At 35.3% G+C, this 25897-nt stretch overlaps 2 protein-coding genes across 5 annotated transcripts in view; one reads left to right on the top strand and one right to left on the bottom strand.

Moving 5' to 3' along the window:
• Positions 1-25897, top strand: part of Inos (Inositol-3-phosphate synthase) — a 59636-nt gene that overhangs the window by 9890 nt on the left and 23849 nt on the right. For 2 of the 4 annotated variants that reach the window (XM_089092596.1, XM_089092594.1), the window contains exons 2-3: positions 7903-8038; positions 17126-17342. In XM_089092596.1, the coding sequence (XP_088948722.1) occupies positions 7919-8038; positions 17126-17342 (337 nt within the window). In that variant the 5' untranslated portion in view covers positions 7903-7918. Of the gene's footprint in view, positions 1-3050; positions 3124-7902; positions 8039-17125; positions 17343-25897 lie in introns of those variants that run through there. The other 2 variants (XM_089092595.1, XM_089092593.1) reach the window with 2 other exon arrangements.
• Positions 667-1074, bottom strand: LOC148950717 (protein CFDP2-like). Its single transcript, XM_089091928.1, has one exon. The coding sequence runs from the start codon at positions 1072-1074 to the stop codon at positions 667-669; it is 408 nt and encodes a 135-aa protein (XP_088948054.1).

The following is a 25897-nucleotide window of genomic DNA, read 5'->3' on the forward strand; positions in this document are numbered from 1 at the left end:
ACAGAAATTATTCCGTATATGAAAGAGGCTGTCCCCTCCTCAACGCCTCGCTCTTTACGCTAAAGTTTTACTTTCTCACAACTCTATTTTTTTAAACAATAAAATACTTGGTACTTGATTCTGAAGAAGGGTTTGTTTAATACATTTTTTTTTCTCTATGAGGGCCCATTTCTTGCCTGAAAGTCAATGATCTTTCGGGCTCTTTCTGTAGCCAAGAATTTCTGAGGTAGCCGATTGAAAACAAGTCTTCATGTCCTTCCACATGTGTTCTTGATCTAACTGTTCTGGTTGAGAGAGAGCTTGAAAGCGATTCGAAAGTTCTACCACAAAATCATGCTCCAATGTTTTGTTTTGCAGCTTGTCTGAGTCAAAAAGAGGGTCGGGACAAGGAGTCTTCTTTGTATTTCTCCTCAATTTGATTTTAAATTTTGCCATGAGGCTTGAGCGCCACTTACGGCTAACCAAACAATGGTCTATTTGATTTTTAGTTAAACCATCAGGGGAGGTCCAAGAATATTTTGTGGATGTCAAGATGAGAAAAAAAGCTCCCACCAACAATTAAATCATTGGCTGCTGCAAAATCAACGAGCAATTCACCATTCTCATTTCGGTCTCCAAGCCCATGGTTACCTAGTAGTTGGGGGCAATAATCCCGGTTGTTACCAATCATTGATTAAAGTCTACAATGGCGCCTTTTATTTCATGGCTCGGTATATGGTTCGCTAACACTTGTAAGGTTCTATAAAATTGTTTTTTAACCTCTTCTTTTGCTTCATTGGTCGGGGCATAGCAAACTACCACAGAAAGCTTGGCATGCAATCCAGTAAATTTACCCGTGACGATTCTGACTGACATTGGGGACCATTTGATCGTGGCCTTTTTGGCTTCTTTTGTCATGATGAGAGCAACTCCTTGTTCTCTTCGTGAATCGGTTCCACTGAAAATAATATTGTAACCATTTGGTAGTTGATTTGATCCCACACCTGTCCACCTCACTTCCGATAAAGCAACTAAGTCTAGATTATATCCAATCATTTCATTTACTACTTGTTCAGTTTTTGATGCTTGGGCCATTATACGGACATTCCAAAACTCAAACCTGAGAGTATTTTTCTCAGTCAGAAATCTTTTCCGGGGACAGGCAGTCGTCGTCGTTGAGTCGATATTAGATCCGAGGCTTTGTTTCTTTGATGTTTCTGTTGCACATAGTCTTTTTACGGGTGTGGGTTGCAGGCCCACAGCCCAGCGCTCCCGCTTTATTCAGGCTTGGGACAGGCTGTAGTAATAAACAGGCCCTCCACACACACACACATCTTATTGTCCCGAGATGCACCTAATAGACATTTTGAGATAGCCATTCTATTCAGAATAGTCTAAATATCATATAACAAGGCTTTTGAGGTTGAAACAAACCCCAGATATTAGGGGCAACGGTTGTAAGTAATGCCCAGGGGGTATTTAAGGTGTTTATGTAGGAGACGGTTGTTTAACTTTAGAAGAGGCTCAGTCTTTTTCCCTGAAAAAGACCATGTCAAAATAAAACGAACAGAAATTAATTAAAAAAACTTTTTCCACAAAATAGGTTTTTCAAAAAAAAAAGTTAAGAACTCCATTAAACCAAAAATGAACAAAAATAGAATCAAATAATTTATCAAGCATACAACTACCACAAGTCAGCATCAATAAATAAATGAAACCCAAAACAAACAGAAATTAAAATAAATAACAAAGTCAAACTCGAAACGAGCAGAAATTAATATGAGTAGGGTTCTAAACCACTATGCTTTCTAAAAGCCAGAATATAATTTGTACCTAACTCATAAAAATTCTTTTAGATGGTTTTATTTTTATAACTTTAAGAAATCAAATATTAATTAAGATTTTAAGGAATAAATATCAGTACCTGTATATTAAACTGACAATGCACATTTTTTTCAGTAAATTCATTTGAATTTTTTTCAGTAAAGTACAAGTTATATTCTGGCTTTTAGAAAGTATATTAGCTTAGAACCCTACTCATATTAATTTCTGCTCGTTTTGAGTTTGACTTTGTTATTTATTTTAATTTCTGTTTGTTTTGGGTTTCATTTATTTATTGATACTTATTTTTGGTAGTTGTATGCTTGGTAGATTATTTGATTCTGTTTTTGTTCATTTTTGGTTTAATGGAGTTCTTAACTTTTTTTTTGAAAAAATTATTTTGTGGGAAATTTTTTTTTAAATTAATCACAAAAACACTCGTACGAAAAAGTGTGGATATTTTTGCCCGTACTAGCTCTTTTTTAGGTTACTGCTTACTTCTACATTCATGATGTACCTAAAGTGAGTTAACGGAATAAACAAGAGGGCGTAGGGCTAGGTCAATAGGTTAACTATAGGTATCCTATGGGGTGGGGTGGTGAAACCAAATATTGACTTTTAAGAAAAATATAAAAAGCTAATAGGAATTCCGGGTAGATGCACCCATTTCTACGCCTAGGAACGCAGAAATATCCGTCTACTTTTATTTTATAGGAGTTCAAGGTCTCTTGCTTTACTTCAAAATATGATAATTTACTGGAAATATTAATAAATTAACAAATAAAGTTCCCAAATTAGGTTCTCCATTATCCTTGTTTATGTTTCTGAATTTGCTTTGTTTGAATTTTTGTTTTTAGTCTTTTTATAATGCTTGACGTTGCCACATTTTTTTTTCTTCTAGTCACTCTGTGTGTTTTTTGACTCATCATTGTTTTATATTCAAAGCTCGACTTTGGTCCGTCAACGCTTGTTATAGTGATTTTGCAGAATAAATAATTTCTTATCCTCTATAATTTAATTTCATGTTATTTTTCATACCCCCAATAGTCAGGAGCCTAACTCAAAATAAGCCCCGGAGCACTCCTCCACCCCCACCCCCGCCCACTTTCCTTGAATTGCAAAGATTAGGAAGTTCTACGTGTTTGAGTAATCAGAAATTTCTCGACGATTATGCAATTGTTGTCTAACCAACTTTTTTTTAATGGCTTCTGCGCTCTGACGTCACGTATTCTCCGGTAAATTTAAATCGACCGGCATAGTCTATTGTCATATAAGTTTCTGGATTCAACTTGACTTAATTAATAAGGAAAAAAATAATCGTACGTAAGTTGTTTAAAACTATTACCTTGCCTAAGTTCCTGTGTAGCTCAAGAACCTCTTTTTGGGGGAGGGGGATATCGAAAACTGCAGGGAAACATCAAAAAGGAGTTTTAACCTCCTATTAAATAATTTCTCAAATGCAATGCCTTCCATCTATATTTATAATGAAGTGAAGATACGTGTTATAGCAATATAGCTTAGGCCTACGTGTTATAGCAACCATACCAAAGAAGTGAAGTTAGGTTAGTCGTAAGGAAATTACCAAATATGATGAAAATATAATATTTTAGTAACAAAATTATGGTAACTCTAACAGAGAACTATGGAAAGCAGGCTGCCTAGAACGCATTATATTAAATACCTAAACAACTCTATATACTAATTATTTAATTAAAATCTCTATATACTAATTATTTAATTAAAATATATCTGTATAGTTGTTTATGTCACTGAGACTGAGCTAATTATCTCTGAATGCAGACCGAGAAACCGGTTTTACTCAGATCAAGAACTTGAGTGTGGTCGCTATAACACGTAAGTACCGAAAATATAATAATGAGTAAACAAGTTTCAATGTCTTAATTAAATATTATCAGTTATTATATTTTCCCTTCATTATAATTATACATAGAGAGGCAGCGTGGTCTAGGAAGCTATTTAATTTTTATTGAGACCTGTAGCTTTGAAGATTAAACCTTCTTAAGACGGGGTAAATAGTGAAGCTTTGAATAGATTGAGAACGAGTGTGTGTAGCTGTGTTGGACTCGGACTGTTGTAATACGTTGTTACTATACTGTTTTAACTAAAAATTTTATCCATTATTACATTTCTATTTCATTATAAATGTAAATGGAAAGGCCACATGGTCTAAGAAACCATTTAATCCTAACCTAGATTTTTTTTTTCGATTGTTTCCTATAGTTTTCGTCTATCCCGCCTATTTTTTGGCCTAGCCTACGATTCGGAGGCCTTGAAGTCTCACAGGTGTTTTCGTCACTGTCGTGGTTGCAGCGGTAGCTGCAATCTAGTAAGGCAGTGGTTCTCAAACTTATTTAGACACTGAACCCCTTTTTACCCGCAAAACATTTTAGGTATCCCTTCTCGGTTACTGGTACTATAGCTGAAATATAAATACAATTCCCAGTCCTAGAGTTAAAGGGTTATTTTTTTTTGTTGGCTGGCTGCGTACCCCCTAAAAAATTTGTGTACCCCCAAAGGGTACGCTAACCACAGTTTGAGCACTACTATAGTAAGGGATAAACCACGGCTTAGTTTAATCAAAAATTTAAACAACTTAAAAAAAAAATGGCGAGTGAGAAAAAATTTTCATTTCTAACTGATTCAGGAATGGTAACTATTATCTAAATTAGTCTTAATAGTACACTGTTGTTTTGAAAACAAATTCCTTTGAAGGACTGGCCGCGGAAGGTTAAAAAATGTAGGATAAGATAGTGTAGTTCTAAAGCTTTACCCGGCTCGGCTCTATTAGAGGTTTTACCCGGCGATTTTAGTGGACTTTATTTTTTCAAAGGTGTAAACGCGTTGACCTGATCTCACGTCACTATGAAACCTGATTTCCCCTAAAGCGCCTAGTGTTTGTGCCATTATGCTTGCTAGGTGGTTATATACCCTGCTCCTGACTTAGCACTTGCAGTAATGTAGGTAGAAAACGAGGTCTCCCTCATTGAACAAAGAAGTTAAAGGTCTAGCTATAGCTTGGACAGTAAAACAAAGTAAATAAAGACATCGAGCGAAAAAAAGTAGAAAAAAAAATGCCCGCAATGGAGAGAGGTATCCCACTAAGATTCATCCGAGCCTCCCCCCCCCCTCCCCACACACACTTATGCACACATGCAAGTCATAATAAAAGAGTTCTGTCACTTAGTTCATTCCGCTTGCTCCTATCTCGTTTGGTTCTAAAGATTGGCTTTGAAAGGTCGATGATGTTGACGGTTTTAGCGATAGCTGAAACTATGTAAAGAGTGAAGCGTGGCCCAGAGTAACCAAATAAAACTGCATTTTAAAGACACTGTTCAGTGAGAAAAAATGACCTTTGTAGTTGATTCAGGAGTGGTGACCATGCTAAAGCGCTATCTTTTCGAAATTCTACAAACATGGTGGGGAAATATCACCAGTCACTTTATTTGAAAAACTTTTTCAAAAACATGTTACAAAAACCGCGAACCATTAATTTTTGTTCGTTTTAAGTTTCAACTCCACTCTTTATTTCCATCAGAAAAACATAGTTCTTTTTTTTATTTTCTTGTCAAATATTTTCCAGCCTATACGAGTACTTTTTAGCACCAGCATACTATGAATACATGCGAATAGGTATTTGTTTTACAGCTTAATCAAACTGTTCGTGGTAGCGAACTGTAAGTAAGGAGCGATGCGGCTCAATAGTAACCGAAACTAAAATTTAGTATTTTGATATCAATAGGCATATCAGAAGAATTGGCTTTGCTGATTCCAAGTATATAAGATTCATTAAGTTATATGTTACCCATCGAAAGCTACGAGCCTGAGAAATTTGCCAGATTTTCGAAAAAGGGGGTAAACACCCCCTAAAACAAACGGAATCTCTATGAAAATCACACCATCAGATTTAGCGTATCCTACTGAATCCTACTGAACAGGTTTCAAGCTCTCATCTGCAAAAATGTAGAATTGTGTGTTTTTTGCCCAGAAGAAAGAAGAATGATCACGGACGCGTGTTTTTCTTTTCTTTTCCTTAGGGGTGATTGAACCAATTTCCTAGAATATCAGGAGAGGGGTCATTCGAACAGAAATTAAAAACTCCTTTTAAATAACCAAAAAGATTGAAGGGTAAATTGCCCCCCTCCTACGTCCTTTTCCCCCCTAAGTCGTCCGACCAAAATTTTGAGATAGCCATTTTGTTCAGCATAGTGGAAAGTCCAGTAACTTACTTACACCATCAGATTTTTACACTTGAGGAATTTGCCAGAATTTGGAAGAATTTTTCATGGAGGGGGAGCCAAATTTCCCGGCATTATTTAAAAATTTCCCTATTTCATTTCAGTGTCGTAAGTGTAGTTAAGTAATAAGGGGGTGGGTATACGAAGATTCGGCTACTTTTAAGATTCCCCGGTATTATTAAAAAAAACAAAACAAGAGATATTAAATAAAAGAAACAAGTTTTTTCAACTGAAAGTAGGGAGAAACTTCAAAATTTTGACTTTTTGTTTGAAAAGTTTGACTTTTTGTCCCAAATCTTTAAAGTTTGACTAAGTTTGACAGTTCTCTAAAGTTTGACAATTCTCTAAGGTTTGACTTTTTGTCCCAATTCTTTAAGTACGACTCTTAAACACAAGGGCCGTTTAATAAGAATAGTAAGCAGGTTTTTTTTTTAATACTAAAAACTACGTAATTATTTCTGTTCGTTATAAGTTTTGATGTTGCTCCTTACTGTCAGTTCAAAAAATTTGTTTTTTTTTATTTAATATCAAAGAACAAGCTGAATGAAAAATATGGTTCGATCCGACTTTCCAGGGCAATAATTAAAGAATGGTAAAGATGGCTAGGCCACGTTTACCGACGATGGACAACAGACTGCCAACGATTGTCGCTTTTGGCCACCCATCCGTGGTCAAACGACAGACGAGTCATCCCCGAATGGGGTGGAAAAAATCATAAGAAAGATTTAAAAGAAAATGAGACTTAATAATACGGGGCGAAGAGGAGATGTATTTTTCTAAAACGCGTTATTTACTTTTGTCTCACTCGCAAAAACAAATCGGAATTGAAGTTTTTGTTAATATTTTTTGTTTGCCACAGCTTGGATGCTTAGAAAATTCTTTCTTTTACAAACAGTAGACCTTAAAATCAGTAAAAAAAAATCCACACAAAATTCAGACGATTTTTCAAAAAGGTAATATTTCCCATTTTATAAGGATTTTGTATGGCCTTTAGTAGATGCATGGAAAAATTTATACAAGCTGCGGTTTCTCAACCACTGTTCTTTTGAACCCTATGCTTCTACAGAGTCCTTTGGGGTTCCTAAGAAAAAGAGTGAACTATGTTGGGACCTCGGGAAGTCAGATGAAAAATATGAAAGAAATATGGCATACAGGCACACCGTGTCCTGCCCCTATAATACAGTGCTAGAAATAGGCGAATTGCTGCGATAATATAAGAAACCATCGGGAAAATTTCGAGAGGGATCTGGGCTCACATGCCCTCTTTCTTGTCTGCATGCCTGATGGTATAAATGGTACTGGGTAAAAATATAAAAAGGGTAGATATATGAGAATATCTAGGGATCCTTTATCAGTTTTAGGAGGGGACAGCGTTCTTACGGAACTTACCTTCTTCTGTCAGAACATAGCACTTAAAGTCGCTTTTAGGAACTTAAGGGGAAAACATCTTTCCCCTTTTTTGATGGATAATGCTCTCTTGCATCCTTCTAGCAACGCCCTTGAGGAAATGATTGAGAAATACTAATATAAAAAAAGAGAATGAGTTAGGTCAAGTTAGGTCATTATGATCCTCATAATGACCTAAAGCGACATATATTAGAATTTATTCTTTACACGGGTATGAATTTTTACACGGTTTTTTCTGACTTTTTACACGGTCATGTCCACAGGTAGAAGCCCTTAAGAACCTACCCCACCAGTAAAAACTTGACACTTTCACAGCTTTCCCTATTTTGCAGTTTTCAAGTCCCCTCCCCCTGAAAAAATCTTGTTTACGTGCCTGGTATGGAACAAGTTTTGTAGGAATGGCTGAATAAATAATTTATTATGGTCTTTTTAATTGCAGGTTCGTTAATCCCGAGATGCCCGGAACCCAATTTATCGAAGTTAAAAGTCCAAATGTCACATATGGAAGCACGACCATTGAATCAACTTATGAATATACGGAAACTAACGTACAATATGAAACCGGTCGTATAACTGTAAGTTTATATTTTCTGGATTTATCTTTTTGGCCCATAGCCTATTCTGTTGTCTCTAAATGGAAATTAACCGGAAAACAGAAAACAAGTTTTATCGTACGATTTATTTTAAAGGAGAGATATGCATCATTGAATATTTCTGCAACCTCTGCTTATTATCTGGTAACTCCAGTATTCCGCTTGAATTCAATAGCTGGTTATATTGAATATAAGTATGAGAGGTTTATTATCAAAACATAATTGCAGCAAAATTGAAACCCTAACCAGCGGAAAGTGGTGCTTGGTTTGTCACTGCTTCCGCTTCTGCTATGTTTTATAGATCTGTTTTAATACTTTTTTTTTTAATTCTGTTTAATACTATCTCTATTTGGAGTTTCTCCTTTCTTTCTTGCGGAATTTAGGAATTTTCCTAAATGGAAACAAGGTTTGGGATATAGTTGCAGAACTCCGCGCGAAATTGGAAAGGGGCCCAAAGTCAGTGGTAGCTTGTCTGAACTGGATCAGGTGTGGATACATAATTAATGCTTGGAGAGGGGCAGCGATAAAATTTGGCTCGCTCATCAGTGTTTTTGGCCCCTCCAACCCTGTAATTAGTGCAATTTTGACCTTCTGGGGGGACGTTCCCCTAGAATTAGTCCCTGGTTCTGCCCATGCACTGGATAGTGGAATTTAGTCAAGTAGACAACAATATGATAATTTTTTGGGACTAGTTGGGCCTACAAAAGAACACCTTCTTGGAAGAAAACTGATAATGCTTTGATACGTCTGTCCTGTGAACAGTTGAGCGCAATAGCTATTTAAGAAAAATTTGTTTCCTCTATTTTAATATATGCACCTTGGTGTGCAGAAGTTATATGTTTAACCTGCATCCCAATGAGATAAACAGTTGAACAGATGAAATATTTGGGAGGGAGATGTAAGTAGTGCAAGTAGGTGAGGGGATAGATACCCATCAATTACCTTTGAACATCCTGCTGAACATCCTGCTTTCAACTTGATACCCTCAGTCGTCCCTGATATATTGCTGATACACCCTTTTGACAACCAGCATGCACATAGTGTATTTTGATTTTGTTCAATATCCTATAATTAGTTGCCGTGACACTATGTTATGATGTGTGCGCGTTAGTATTTACTGTTAAACGGTTCAGAGTAACCATTTAGTTTGTATGGACTGCACATATTCTTGGGGGACGAATTAAACCAACGCCGAGCATCATGGCCCATGAGACTGAGAGGCTAATAAGCGGTTCATCCCTAAAGGATCCCTAAAATTTAAGCGTCATTCCTAAAGGATGACGGGGATGTTGACAACAACAATGGTATAAAATAAACTTTGGATGAAATTCTTTGATTAATTGTTTACAGAAAAGAATGATTTCCAAGCCTCTGAAACAAAACTCCGTGTCTTGAAATAGTTCTAGCTTATAACTAACCGTTTTTGTTACTATTGACTATTACTAACTATTTATCTTGTTTTTATATTTTTTTCGAATGTATACCTAAATTCAAGGAAGCAACCCTCTTTTCCTTATGATCTTTAAGCCTTAGTTAAATAGCCATTAGCCCCCCGATAACTTCTTTTTATAAATTTTTCCGAATTTTTAAAACAGTTCGTAGTAGCGAACTGTAAGTAACGAGCGACTCGGGTTATTAGTAACCAAAACTGCAAAAAAGGAAGTTTTAAAAACAATTAATACATCAAAAGAATAGATTTTTTATGCTGAATCCAAATATTTAAGAATCTTTAGCGATCTTGATGAAAATCTCACCATCAAATTTAGCATATCGGAAAACCCCACCATAGAGGAATATATATATATACATATATATATATATATATATATATATATATATATATATATATATATATATATATATATATATATATATATATATATATATATATATATATATATATATATATATATATATATATATATATATATATATATATATATATATATATATATAATATATATATATATATATATATATATATATATATATATACATATATATACATATATATATATATATATATATATATATATATATATATATATATATATATATATATATATATATATATATATAAATACATATATATATATAAATACATATATATATATATATATATATATATATATATATATATATATATATATATATATATATATATATATATATATATATATATATATATATATATATATATATATATATATATATATATATATATATATATATATATATATATATATATAATATATATTGCGAAAGCAGGCTTGCGCCTCTATCTACAAAAATTTAAATAATCAAATGCTTTATCACTTTAATGATTGTCAGTCTTGTTTTTAAATGCATTAACTGAATCTGAGTAGACAGTTCCTGGCGGTAGTGCGTTCTACTTGGAGACAATGCAGACGCTGAATCCCCATCAGCCAACATCTCTTCAGAAACGTTCTTCAGTAAGCTCAAACTCGTGACCTCTCAGGTTATTATTCTGGAATGTTACTACCTCTTCTGGAGGGATGTTGTCGTAGTATATGTTGCATATTTTGTATACTTCAACAAGATCTCGTCTCAAAAAGTGGTATGAAATGCTTTGGTGTGAAAGTTTTTTCAAATGGTGTTGGTATAATAAGTCTCTAAGTGATGGAACAAATTTAGTAGCCCTCCTTAGAATTTTTTCTATTGCATTGCTGTTTTTTTGAAAAAATGGTCTGGTTGTTTTATGACCGTATTCGATCATTGGTCTCACTAGCGATTTTAAGAGTGTAGAAAACAGTGTTGATTCGGTAAGAGAGAAATTTCTTTGAATAATTCCCAAGACTTGTGATGACTTAGAGATGATTGACTCGTAGTGCTTGAGAAAAGTCATGTCACTGTCTATTTTCACTCCCAAGTCTCGCGCTTCATCCTGTATAGGTATTTATTGTCCTTCAAAGTAGTGATGCCGAGAAATGTGTTTCGGGTGTTGCCGAACGTGACAACATTTTTCTGTATTTACTTCCATGCTCCATTTTTCCATCCATTCTGCTAATTTGTTTAAGTTTCGCTGTAGCATTTCTGTATATTCAAAGCTTGTTATTGCACGAAAGATTTTCATGTCATCTACATAAAGCAGTATCTCTGAATATATGTTATTTAGGAGGTCATTTATATAAATATTAAATAGTAAAAGCATCAGAACACTACCTTGAACTACTCTACTTGTGACTTTTGTCTCATTGCTGCTAAGATATCCCTCCAGTCTCACTCGCTGAGATTTTCCTTTCAGAAAGTTGAGGACCCACTTTAGAATAGTATCGCCAATACCGAAAGACTGTAGTTTTCGAAGAAGTTGACATTGTGAAACTTTATTAAAGGTCTTTCTGAGATTTAAGCATAAAATATCTACCTGCTTTCCACTATCCATATATTTTTTTCAGGCGATTGTAGTAACAAGTAGCTGGCTTTCTGCTGATCTTTTCTTGAGAAATCCAAACTGTGCAGGTGAAATGAGGCTCCTTTCGAGTAGGTACTGTAATATATTATCGTGGAGTAAAGATTCTAGTATTTTGCAGGTGATACAGGTTAGACTGACAGGTCTGTAATTACTTGGATCTGATTTGCTTCCTTTTTTGAAGAGGGGTATCACTGTTGCTTGCTTCCATGTATCAGGCAGGTTCTCTGTTTGTATCGACTTGACAAAATGTAGTGCAATGGCGCTGCAATTTCTTGTGCCAGCTCTTTGAGCACTCTAGGATGTAGGCCATCTGGAGCTTCTGATTTGTAAGGGTTTGGATTTTTTAGTTTTTTGTATACCATTTGTACTGTCAGTTCTATTTCTTCAAATTTGCCTGCGTCTAGTGGCTGACATTCCCCTTGACTTTCATCTTTGTCGGTCTCTGCTGTGAAAACTATGGAAAGCTGCTAATTTAGTAGGTTGGCTTTAGCTATTGGGTCACGGATCGTTAAATTTGTTGCTGAGTTTCTAAGATCAGGAATAACCGGCTGTTCTTTTCTTCTTGAGTTTACGAAGTTCCAAAACGCCTTGGGATTGATCTTCGAGTTTTCGGCTACTTTCCTCTCCTTTTCGCTTGCTTCTTGTCTAGTGGCTTTCCTGACTTTGTTGGTGACTCTGCGATAATTTCTACGATTAATTTCGGTTTCAGTCTGCTTGAGCGTCTCCCAGGCTTGCCGCTTGGTTTTTAGTAGGTCAAGGATGTCTCGTTTTACAGGCGGTCGTTTAAATATTTTGACTATTGGTACGTACTTCTTTGTGAGGTCTATGATTACGGAAGCAAACTTTCTGTACATGCCATCTACTAGATCTGTGTTTTCATGAAATCTCTAGCTCCGTTCGCATGGTATTGTAATCACTTTTTGAATACATCCACCTCTCCTTTTTTCTCATAGTTTCGCAACTTATAATCACCTCTAAGTAAATTGTAGCGTGGTCCGATTTTCCAACGGGAGGACCTATAGTAAGTTCTTTTATTAGTTCCGTATTACTGCATAGGACTAGGTCCAGTAGTGTTGGCTTGTCGCTTCCTCGGATTCTTGTTGGTTTTTTAAATTATTTATTTATTTATTAATCCACATAACGGTAAGCTAAAAAGCTTGTCGTACTAATACAATATATAATAAAATGAAAGGCAACACAAAGGTCTAAACTGAAAAGGCACTTGTGTAAAACTGGCTATCAACAAACATATTCTTAAACGATTCAACTGATCCGGCTTCAGCAACTTCTGGCGGTAAATTATTCCAAGAGTCTGTGACCCTATTAACAAATGAATTGTGTCCGATTTTCCTGTGGGTTCTTGGTGGGTAAATTTTATAAGGATGCTGTCGTGTCAAGTGGTAGTGGCTGAATTCGAAAAATTTTCTACCTCAATATCGTCCACGCCTTTGATTATTTTGAGTGCATTTATGAGGTCAGTACGGCGACGTCGGAAATGCAGTGAAGGAAGTTGGAGCCTAGTTAGTCTTTGTGAGTAAGGAAGGTGTTTCACATAAGGGTTCATTTTTGTCACCCGCCTCTGAATCTTTTCAACTTGGTGCTCGTCTGTTACATGCAGAGGAAACCGAACACAAGTATTATGTTCAACAACTGGCTGGAAAAATGATTTGTAAAGTAACATAAAATTCTTAAGATTAAACATCCAGAAATTCCATTTTAAAGCGAGGAGTTGGTAATTTGCATTTCTTACTACAGTCAAAACATTTCTATCAAATTTTAAATGTATATCAAAGTGAACACCGAGGTCGCGTACAAATTCTTCTGATGGTATCTGTGAGCCAGATAGGGAGTATGCACGGCAGGGCTGATTTTTATTCCCGTAATGAAGCATTGTACATTTTGATGCATTTAAAAACATCGAGTTAGACTCGCACCATCGTGATATTGAATCAAGATCTTCTTGAAGTAAAGGCTCATCATTGGTAGTTTGTATTGGTTGGTAAATTTTAGCATCATCAGCAAACAACTTCACTAACGAATGACGAACACAAAATGGTAAATCATTGATTAAAATACAGAAGAGTATAGGGCCTAAGCAACTAACCTGGGGTATCCCACTCGGGATATCAATTGATTGAGATGTTGCTTCACTTAAAACTACCTGTTGAGACCTACCACGCAAATAATCAGCAATCCAATCAAGAGTTCTTACACCAATATTATAGAGTCGATATTTTTAAACTAGTTGTGACATTGAAACTTTGTCAAAAGCTTTTGCGAAGTCTATGTAAATGCAATCAAAGGGTATACCAAGATCAGCATAATGCTGAAAATCAACAATAACTTCCAGAAGTTGAGTGTTGCAAGACCTTCTCTTACGAAAACCATGCTGGGCAGGATTCCAAAGATTATTTTCATCAAAATAACTTCGGATTCTTGAAACAATCAGCTTTTCCATAACCCCGCAAAATACGGATGTGAGGGAGATCGGACAGTAATTTTTTAAATCTGATGTGACACCGGCTTTGTGTAGGGGTTTAACCATCACTTTCTTCCAACCTGAGAGACAGGAACCTGTCGCCAAGGACTGATTGTGCAGAAACGTAAGAGGTTGTGCAACTACATCAGCAATCTACGTTATCATAGTGTTAGGAAATCCATCTATATCTGGGGACTTAGATGTATCAAGCTTTTTAAGTATTTGATGAACCTCTGCAACACTAAAGTCTATATCATTACATGATAAAGTCCCACTATGTATTCCCTGAACTAAATCTTGGTCATGATGTGTCTGGTTAGGTATAACAAAAACTGATGCAAAAATTTCATTAAATATACATGCTTTATCAAAATTATCATCAAGTTTTTGTTGTGTCACCAGATGCATGAATGTGCAGGTAATCGGTGAAAAGTTCGGCTTGTTTCTATTTACATATTTCCAAAACTGCTTTAAGCAAGTTTTGCTCGACTGAATAATGTGCCGTTCCACTACTTCCCTATTCGCTCTTAACAACTTTGTGGCCCTGTTCCTAGCACGTTTATACAATGACCACATGTCATCATCCTGATTCATAGAACTGGATTTTTGTGAAATCTTTTGTTCAATTTTTAGTTTAGTGGAAGATCTCCAAAGATGATTTTTTTCCTGGATCGACTTGAGTATATGTCTAGGTAGTTTTGGTCTCTTCCTTTGGCCAGAATGTTTTTTAACCAAAGGGACAAATCTATCCCTACATTCTATCAATGCCTGTTTAAAAAATTCAAATGCAACGTCAGGCGCCACTTTTCCTTTCTGCAGCTCATCTGTGATATTCAAAGACACAAGGAATTCCCTCATTGACTGATAGTCAGCCCTACCATAATCATACCTACGAGAATCAGTATTTTCTTGCTGGACAAACGTATTCATAGTAATTTGAATTACAGAATGGTCACTTTTTCCTAGTGAAGAAAAAATTTCCAAGCCTAAAATATCATCAACATGTTTCGTAATTACTAAATCCAAAATTGTGGGAATAGAATCGCCTCTTGCTCGTGTGGGGCAATTTACATGTTGGTGCAAAAATAAATCATCAAGTCTATCTAAAAAAGTCTGTTCATATGATTCACCTGGACGACTTGTGCTCAGCGTCTGCCAATCAATATTAGGGAGGTTGAAATCACCCACCACAAGTAATTTGTGACTATTTTTCACAAAATAAGTGAAACAATTCAAAATATTGGCATCATTTACACAACTATATGGATCAAGTGTTGGGCTGCTGTAAGAGGCAGCAAGATGCAGATAATTATTCAGTGAAGTTAACTTAGTATCAACTACAAGGCACTCAGAAACCAAATCAAATATGAGGCTAACAATCTCACTGAACTTAAAGGATGTATGAATATAAATGCATATCCCTCGTTTTGCTTGTTTATTAAACACTAAACTATAATCAGTTAGATGCTGAAAGTAAGCTAATGGGTCATTACAATGTTTTGGCAAAACTTCAGTTACAACAACCCCATGTGGCACACGGACCCACTTTAACTCACTAAATTCTTCCCATTTAGTATACAAAGAGTCAGCATTAGTATAAATCACTTGCAGATTTTCACTCGGACATCTCAAATCCGGCTTGGCGACGAAAAGGCTCCTCGTGAACTAATTCCGGTCCGTTTTTGCGTGTCTTGATCTTCCAACCGCTCTCTCCGGCTACAATTTTCTCATTCAGCTTTTTTTTTAGAACATCATACTTCCTCTTATCGATTAACTCGGCTTCACTTTTGTCATGAGAAACTCGAAAATTTGGTATTTTAGTTTTAAGAGCATCTTGTTTACTCACTAAGAAGAAGGCGGCCAAATAATAAGCTGTTCTAGGTAATTATCGTTCACCATCTTCAGAAATTCCCTCTGTGAGGGTGACCCGCTATGCTCTAGGACGTGTGGAAGGTCCCAATTTATGCTAGAGTAATTGAAATCTCCAATTATGAGAGTTGGTTCTGTTAATCTTTGACATATAGCGTGAATATCTTTAAAGAGTACTTGGTCATTCACGGCTGTGCTATTTGGACTTCTTTATGCTACAGCCAAATTTAGAGTTGCTTGGTTTGGTTTGATATCTGAAGCCAAATAATTTCCTGTCCATTTGTTTTTGAAGACACTTTCTGGACTGATAAATTGTCTAAGACGTAGCAAATAATTCACCGACCTTCTTCTTGATCTATGTTCATGGTGTGGCTTTTGTAGCCGTTGATGGCCAACTCTGGTAAAGTTGGGAGATATCGACAGTGTTTAGGCTTAGCTTAGACCACTGCTGCTATGTCTGGGTTCTTTGCTGCAATTTCTACTTTTAAGTCTGATAATTTGTTTGGTATATATATATATATATATATATATATATATATATATATATATATATATATATATATATATATATATATATATATATATATATATATATATATATATATATATATATATATATATATATATATATATATATATATATATATATATATATATATATATAAAATAAAAGTTTATAATAGACAGTGTATAATAAATTTCACAAAAAATACCAGATATTTCGGTCACATATACAATGACCGTCATCAGTCACTGTTATGTGACCGTCACTGTATATTTGACCGAAATATCTGGTATTTTTTGTGAAATTCATTATACACTGTCTATTAAAAAAGATTTTTATCCCTATTTTGAACTTTTATTTTATCGTCATGGAAAGGCGAGTGTGGTCTACGAAATTATCTACGTTATATATATTTATATTATATATTATATATATATATATATATATATATATATATATATATATATATATATATATATATATATATATATATATATATATATATATATATATATATATATATATATATATATATATATATATATATATATATATATATATATATATATATATATATATATATATATATATATATATATATATATATATATATATATATATATATATATATATACAGGTACGTACGCAGGAATCTGTTTCGGGGGGGGGGGTTATATATATTTTTTTTTTTCGGGGAATGTGTTTTGATTTTGGAGGTTTGGCACATTAGTAAATTCGTCACTGATTAAGATTATAACTATTTAATATTTATTATGTATATAGGCCGTTCCAGAAACAACAACTTACAGCATTCGGACACAAACATTAATCCCGAAACTTGGTGTTATGCTTGTTGGCTGGGGAGGAAACAATGGGTCCACATTAACTGCGGCTGTTCTAGCCAATAAACTTGGCCTTTCTTGGCCCACTAAAGACGGAACAGTTTCAGCTAACTTCTATGGGTCAATAATTCAATCTTCTACCATTTTACTTGGTACTGGTAAGTTTCATTTTTATATTTTCAATCCTATCCCTTTTAGGCACCATCCAGATTAAGGTTATTTTGAAAAAAAAAAAACGGTGAAAAACTTTTCCTTTATGAAGAGAAATATATTAAAAATTGCAATATATTTTATAGACTACAAAATGACACTAATAGGATTAAAAAAAAACATGTCTGAAATTGAGAAACTTCTGAACGTGGAAAGGTTTTACAGGCGTGCACTCTGAGTATTTTTTTGTTGGTAAAAAAAAAATACAAAAAGGGTTAAATATTGTAAAAAAAAACAACTAAGAAAATCCTTAAAATGGAAAATATATATAAAAAAAAGGATAATTTTCAATCGATCTGACTAAATGTGTTGCTTTTATGTAGAATAAAAAAAAATTCTTAAGTTCTAGTTTTCTAATTTCTAATTTCAAGTTTTTTCAAAAGCTAATTTCAATGAGTCTATAGTCCAGTCTTTTACCATTTTACTTGGTACTAGTAAGTAATAAATATTCAGATTCCCCTTTTCTCCGATTTTCAGTGTGTTTGAAACGTTCCTTTTGTAGGACAAGTTGATAAAGTTCAAAGCAAGATTTCTGACTAGAACTTCTGCTTTTTGTTCTATCCGATATATGTATATGCCTTGAAATTTTTTGAGGTTTCTGACCAGAACTTCTGCTTCTTGTTCTATCCAATATATATATATATATATATATATATATATATATATGCCTTCAAATTTATTGAGATTTCCGACTAGAACTTCTGCTTCTTGTTCTATCCGATATATGTATATGCCTTGAAATCTTTTGAGGTTTCTGACTAGAACTTCTGCTTCTTGTTCTATCCAATATATATATATATTGCCTTGAAATTTATTGAGATTTCTGACTAGAACTTCTGCTTCTTGTTCTATCCGATATATATATATATATATATATATATATATATATATATATATATATATATATATATATATATATATATATATATATATATATATATATATATATATATGTGTCCTTTTGAATTTTTTCAGATTTTGGACTAGAAATTCTGCTTCTTGTTCTATCCAATATATATATAGAAAAAAAAATCCTTGGCTGGAATAAACAGCAAAAGTCGTTGGACAGGTCACGTGCATAAAATACGACAGGTACTCAAGCAATGTTTTCATCAAACGTTCCTAAAACCTTATTTAACCATGAGTTGGGTTTCGAATTCACCTCTTTGAAATATAGCTTGAAGACTGTCAATTACTGAAGCAGTCTCTTCACACAACCTTCCAGTCTCTATTTAAAGTCTTTTTCTCTTTGTTTGGTGTCAGGTGGTACGTGATGGAACGACCTCCAGAGATTTTTTTTTTATAATGGTTCTTATAGAAATTCGCCAAGTAAAAATATTAACATCCAATACAAGTCCAGTTGAGGCTCTAAAACAGTATTTTACAGGGTTTGGCTCTGAAAAAAAAACAAAAACAGATTTGATTAGGGTAACTGGTAAAATCGTTCAGATAAAACCCACAAAGTCTGGATTGCTTTTCCTGCCGGAAAAGCAAGTTTATTTGCCAAAAAAGGGCCATATTTTCTCGTATGATACAAAATGTTATAATTTTTTGTATTCTTTGTCTTATAAGGATGCAGCTGCGTGATTTTTCAGTGATGTATCGTGATTTTTCAGTTCAGGAGCTCAGTGTTACACATAAAAAAAAAGTTTTATGACCAGTAGAATAGAGAAGAATATTTTTATTTACAACACGCACATAAATAAATGTCTCAAAAAAGCGTGGATGCCTAGTGGCATACTTTAGCGCTGAAAATATTGCCAACGAAAATAAACAGCCACCTTCTAACTAAATTTTACAACGACGAAAAAGAAAACCATAATAAACAAAATGCTTAGCTTGTCGTAAGATGTTTCTTCACTAGTCTTAGAAAATGTCGCTTATTGCTGCATTCTCGAACTGATGCTGGAATTGAGTTCCAGATTTTTGACCCAGTGTGAAGGATGCTGAATCCAGCTCTCGATGTTGGGCGAATTTCGCACGAAACGTCTGAACGATGAGTGGTAGAATAATTATGAAATTGAGAATTAGTTGGAAAATACCGGAGAAAATTACAGGTAAATTACTATATTGATAGTCGCGACAAATACTAGAGATAGAAATTAAATGAAGTTGATCCAAAGAATAAATTCCTGAAGTCCCATATAAGTGTCTAACTGAAGATCTGCAATCAACATTAAAAAGAATCCTCATTGCTTTACTCTGAAATATTTGAAGAGATTAGAATACAGACGAAAAGGTAGAAGCCCAAACCGAAATCAACAGAGAAAGTATGGGCGGACGAAAGAATAATAAATAGATTTTAGAATAGTTTTAGGAAAGAAATGACGAAGACAAGTTAGCATGCAAATATTTCGGGAAATTATTAACGATAGTGCTTTTACATAATTATGAAACGACAAATTTTCATTTAAATTAATCCCAAGATATTTAAACTGGTCTACCCGTTTTAATTCAAGACCACTCAAGAATAGAGAGAAGCTATCTGACACTACTGATCCATTTCGTAAAAATAACATATAGTGGCATATTTTTTTTTTCATTAAGAGCTAGTAAATTCCTTGAATACCAATCAGATACAGTTAATAACGTACTTTTGAGGTTCTGGAAAAGAACTGATAGGTCCCGGTGAGAAGCAAAAATTACTACATCATCAGCAAACATTATAATTTTACAAAGAGGTAAAACTTATGACCAATCATTTATAAAAAGAAGAAATAGAATAGGCCCAAAGACAGAGCCCTGAGGCACTCCGTAATTAATCGGAAAAGTTTCAAAACGGAGATCACGAGATTTATCAACACATTCTAGTCATCTCCCAGAAAGGTAAGATGCAAAAAAATTAACAGCTTTTGTTGAAAACCCATAAGACTTATGTTTAAAAAGAAGCAACGAATGATTTACGGTGCCAAACGCCTTGGCAACATCTAGAAAAATCGTCAAACCGTGTTGACCTTCATCAAGAGAATCATTAATATTTAGTAAAAGCTTATAATTTGCCACTTCAGTTGACTTTCCTTTTATAAAACCGTATTGAGACGTATGTAAAATCTTACTATCAAATAAATATTTTTGTAATTGACTATGCGCAAGTTTTTCCAAAATTTTGCTGAAAGCCAAAAGTAGAGAAATGCCTCTATAATCTGAAAAGTCAGTTGAACTCCCAGCTTTAGATAATGCTATAACATTTGCCTTTTTTAAAAGTTCAGGAAAAACCCGATGCATAAGTGACAGATTAAAAATATGTGCCAACAAAGGGGAAATGCTTTACGCTACTTTCTTTACGGTTTGAGCCGAAAATCCAGATTCGTCCGTACAAAAACTCCGTTTAAGCTTCAGAATAATATTTTTCAGTCTCATGAGGTGCAATCTCAGAAAAAGAAAACGAATTTTCTGCATGTTGCTCATTAACCGGAACACAAGGGGAATTCGGTTGCAAATTCATTTATCTGTTCGTTTATCAATTGCCATGTCTTTCTCATATCTGATTTATACTCCAAAAATTTATATTTAAGATATTTTCTCTTCCCATGTCTGATAATTGAAGTTAGCTTATTCCTATAAACTCTATATTCTTCAAACAACTCGGGTGTCTGTAATTTTAAATAATTCTTAAACTTTCTATTTTTATGTTTTAACGATGTCAAAATACCTTCAGTAATCCATGGGTCAAATTTCTGCGCAAACTTTACATGCGAAACTCGTGTTGAAGAAGCCCGATCCCGCAGTCGAATCATCTAATCGATAAAATCTGAAAACGCAGCATCTGCGTCATCTGAGCCATAAACCGAACTCCAATCATGGTCATCAATTAACTGACGTAGGACTTTACAATCAATCCAAGTATATCGCTTTTTTGAATAATCCATTATTGAATCTCGATGTTGTTTATTACTATTTTTTTAAATTTAAAAGAACACTCACCGGAAAATGATCTGACATCACAGACAAAATTACTGACGATTTTTTAGCATCAAATAAAACAGGAGAGAAAAATATATTAACTAATAATTTAGCTGTGTTTGCTGTAACTCTTGTTGGCAGAGAAATACTTGGAAGAAAACTGGAACACAACATCATGCTTAAAAACTGCTTATTATTTCCAACATCGAGATTCAAAAGATCAAGTTAAAATCACCTGAAACGATAATCGGTTATTTAAACGCTTCCAGGTTTAAAACATGTTTTAAACCTGTTTTAAACCAGGACGAAACAAATTTTATTAGCTTTCTAACAACACAATTTCATTATCCTATTTTGGCTTTGATAGTTCAAAAAGAAATATTTTAAGCAATTAAATTAAGTTGGCGGAGACAAAAAGTGCTTTTTATTAGCTTGCTAAAGACCCATTTTTCAAGGAAAAGTTTTCTCTGAATCTAATACAAGAAATAATAGTTTGGATAAGGAAAGCAATTCACATCACTTTGCAGTATTTTTACTAGTGGGAAAAGGACATGTGACGCATTCGGGGAAAAAATGTTTTAAGTATCTTTCGAACTAAATAACAACTGGTAAAATGAACTGAACCTGTTGATATGGCCATACAATTTCAAGGGGATATGTCATAATTCTCAGTTTGGGAAAAAAAGTCACATAAGGGCTTTTAATTACCGCCGCTTATTTGTTCATAGTATATTAGCACCCACTACCATAAAGAAATAAATGATAATTTATAAAAATAAAAAAATTCTTTCCATTCAAATAAAGCCTATATGCCTTGAAATTTTTGTAGAAAAGTTGAACCCTCGTTAGAATATTTGTGTGGAGCTGTGTGATAGCCTCAGAGGAAAAAAGGGGTTTTGAAACGATAAGTAATTATTCAATTTTTCCCCTTCACTTGACTTATAGTTTTTGTACGATAATATTAATATAAGTTAATTTGGGTAAATACTGGAATAATTTTTTCTTTAGGTCTGCAAAAAAGAATGACTGCAACTTGTGCTGCCACTCAACGTATATGCGGGGAGCCAGGCTCACTAACTTTAATAGGCATTGCATTTAGAGAAGGCAGTGCAATCGCAATGCTGTATATATATATATATATATATATATATATATATATATATATATATATATATATATATATATATATATATATATATATATATATTTATTTATGCCCGCTTACAATGAAGAAATGGAAAAAAAAAGCGGAGTACAAAATCAAACAAACAAAGAGGAAAAACATGTTCAACACTAAAAATTAAATGCACGTAATTTATTCACAGAAGCAGTTGGGTCAGCGGGGAGTCATAGAGTTTACCGAGGGATCGTCTTGAGGCTCTCCGTTCTATACCAATCACCTAGTTTTATGGATCAAGGATTCCATATATGGATGAAATCTCCGTGTTAGAAAATCTCAGTGGAAGTCTCAGCAAAAATTTTGCAAATCTGTAGTACGTGGTTCGTATTTTTCGACGCTCAGTGAGGTACAACATTTCCCACAAGGTTGATATATACCAGATGGCAGGAGAGACGACGGCGTTGAATAGTTTTGACTTAATAAATCGATTAAATGACCACTTGCATTTGACAGCTTTTCCATATGCTGAGCGGATAGATTTACAGACTGATTCAGCCAACAAGCCTCTAGTTGACCTAGGCGTCTGGCCATACGCGATACCAAGGTAATTTAGGGACTGGGACTGCTGGATTCTGATACCGTCAAGGACAAGATTGGAATTGGTCGAGTTGGTTCCGCTAAAAACGATAAATTCGGTTTTCTCTATGTTGACTCGTAGTCCTATTCTTCTGTATAGGATCACTAAAAGACGAAGATTCTCTTGTAGACCCCTCAGCATGCTGCTTAGGAGCAACAAGTCATCTGCATAAGAAATGAAACTTAGATCCAAGCCCTCCAAAAAGAAGGTCCCACGAACGAATCTAGTTACAGAGTAAATCGCAGAATTAAAGATGATAGGGCTTAGAGCAGATCATTGCCGAACTCCTTTGAAGAGCCGAATGGGTTCAGAAAGCTTTTGCTTGCGGTGACCGGCGATTGTTTCCCATCCCAAAGCTAGACGAATATGCGTGTGGGAGTACCAGCCATGGAGAACAAGGACAATGCGGGGGTCGACTCCTGAATCCAAGAGGCACCACAGTGCTTGCGAGTGGACGACAGAATCGAACGCAGCGGAAATGTCGACACTGCAGGCAAAGAGTGGCTCTTTAACTAAACAAGTAGACCTCATTATTCTTCTTAGTAGCCGATGGGCGTGTCCACAGCCCAACCCATTTCTGAATCCAAGTTGTTTGTCTCTCATTAGAGCGTGTGACGTAATATGGGGCAACAGTACCTTCTCAAATACTTTGCTGATAACCGATGAAACTGTGATTGGCCTGTAACTATTACAAAGCAAGGGGTCTCGATTCTTTTTCAGAATATTGGATGTGCGACAACCACGAAAGATGGCAGGTGTGAGTCCCTGCTCTATGCTCATTTGGAATAGTAAGTCTAAGTACTCATGTAGACGTTCTGTGCCGTGCTGTAAGTGCCTCGGAGTGATTCCATCGAGCCCTGGAGACTTGTTCTTTTTCAATTTTCTCACAATTATCTCAATATACCATTTGGAAACTATGACAGCAGTGCGGCGGAGTTTTGCGCTGATTAATTGCCTATCTAACTCAGATTTATATACGGAGTCCAGCTCGTTGGGTGGTGGCGCAAACACGTCCTTGTAATGGTTTACCCAACTTTAATCGGGAATGGGACTTTGCACATCAGCGTCGGCCCTGTTAGATTGGAATCGCTTCCATAAGATGTTTGGGTCACTCCTGCAATCACAAGACAACTTCTCCACTTGCTGGACTTGCATATTCTCGACAATACGTTTGAATTCTTTTTTGGCATGTCGAAAGCACTGAAAAACTACTCCAGAGCGGGGTTTGTCGCAGTCCTTCCACAATTCGTACCAGAACTTGGATCTTTCTTGGCAAACTTGACATTTGGGTTATCCCATCCCTTTTTACGAGTGTTGGGGTACACTTTTGCCACTGGAACAGCGGCAGATTCTGCAAGCTTCATCGAATGAACAATTTCGGAGCAAAAGATGTTCAGGGCTAGTCTGTCTTCATTTTGGCCATGAGTAAGCAGGTGGAACGGTACTTTAATTTTAGCAAGAGTTGAGTCAAGAATATCTTTGTACAAGGACTGATGTATCCTTTGCCATTCACTCTTGATAAACCATGATCGCTCGGGGCACCGCTTGTAGGTGGAGACTGGTACCATTAAGCTAATCCCAAGGTGATCGCTACAATTGTGTTCCGAGTCAACAATGGCTTTAATCCCGGTCGGAAGTAGGAAATTTACGAAAAAGTGATCGATATCTGATATAGCCAGGGATGCGCTGTGGACAAACGTGAAGGACTGGGATTTTGGAACCGGGGCCATAGCGTCTGGCAGACACCCCCTTAATATGGTGAAAAAACGATCATCATCCAGAATCTGACAGTTGAAGTCCCCACAGATAATAATCTTTTCTGACTTGTATTGTTCGGCCAACCTCCCGAGTCTCGCACAAGCCTTCGTGTAACGCCTTTCTGAGAGGACATCACGATAATTTGTAGGGAGGTACACTGATATGACTATAAAGCCGTTTGGACCAGGAACTCTGATCGCAGAAAAAGAATCGCATGAATCAATTAGCGTGCATTGCAAATTGGAGTCTGCAATGATCAAGAGTCCACCACTCGGCCTTCCAACTGAGCTGTTGCGGATAGCAGGGTGCAAAAAATAGTCCTTTCCTGGAAATCGGTCAAGGATTGCTGAATGATCGGCTGTTACCAAATGTTCCTGAATGCATATTATGCTATGCTTGGTTACTAGATTACTTAAAAGAGACAGCTTGTGTGGAGCGTGCCCGTATATATTTCTGTTATAAAGCGAGATAGTTGCATTCATTGCTTACGTTTGTTTGAACTAGCCTATAATTGTCTTTTATAAACCGGGCATTGCGAGCTATAACATGGATGCTTTCCAGAGCAATTAGCACATTTAGTGTCACGGACACATGGATTGTCTTTAGGGTTTTCGTGATCGCAGGAGCACCTGGAACACTTCGCATTGTTAGGGCAATCTCGTTGCAAGTGGTCAAACTTTTGGCATTTAAAACACCTCAGAGGGGCGGCAACATATTTGTCCACCTTGATATGGCAATAACCGACGTAAACGCCATATTTCAGTGCTTTTTCAAGAGCTTTTTTGTCTCTGAATGTTAGCTTGACTGACTTGCTAGTACCATAGCGTTTCGCTTCTTGGATCCCTTCCATAGCAGACTCAATCTCCTCGTTTGTCGTATCTTCAGGGACAAATTTAGCCACTGTCTGGAATTTCGGTTTATGGACTTTAACTACAGCCGCGGAATTCGATTTTATGCTATTAGCTATAGCTTCTGCATCATGCTCGGTTCTAACATATAACACCAGCGTATCGCTTCTCATAACTACTTTCTGTACTTTTCCGGAGGCACCATTGGCATCAAGACATTCTTTCTGCTTTTGGCAC

This window comes from Artemia sp. Qi Xiang Cuo, chromosome 7, assembly GCF_049724085.1.
Source record: "Artemia sp. Qi Xiang Cuo chromosome 7, ASM4972408v1, whole genome shotgun sequence".
In the NCBI taxonomy this organism is placed as follows: Eukaryota; Metazoa; Arthropoda; class Branchiopoda; order Anostraca; family Artemiidae; genus Artemia; species Artemia sp. Qi Xiang Cuo.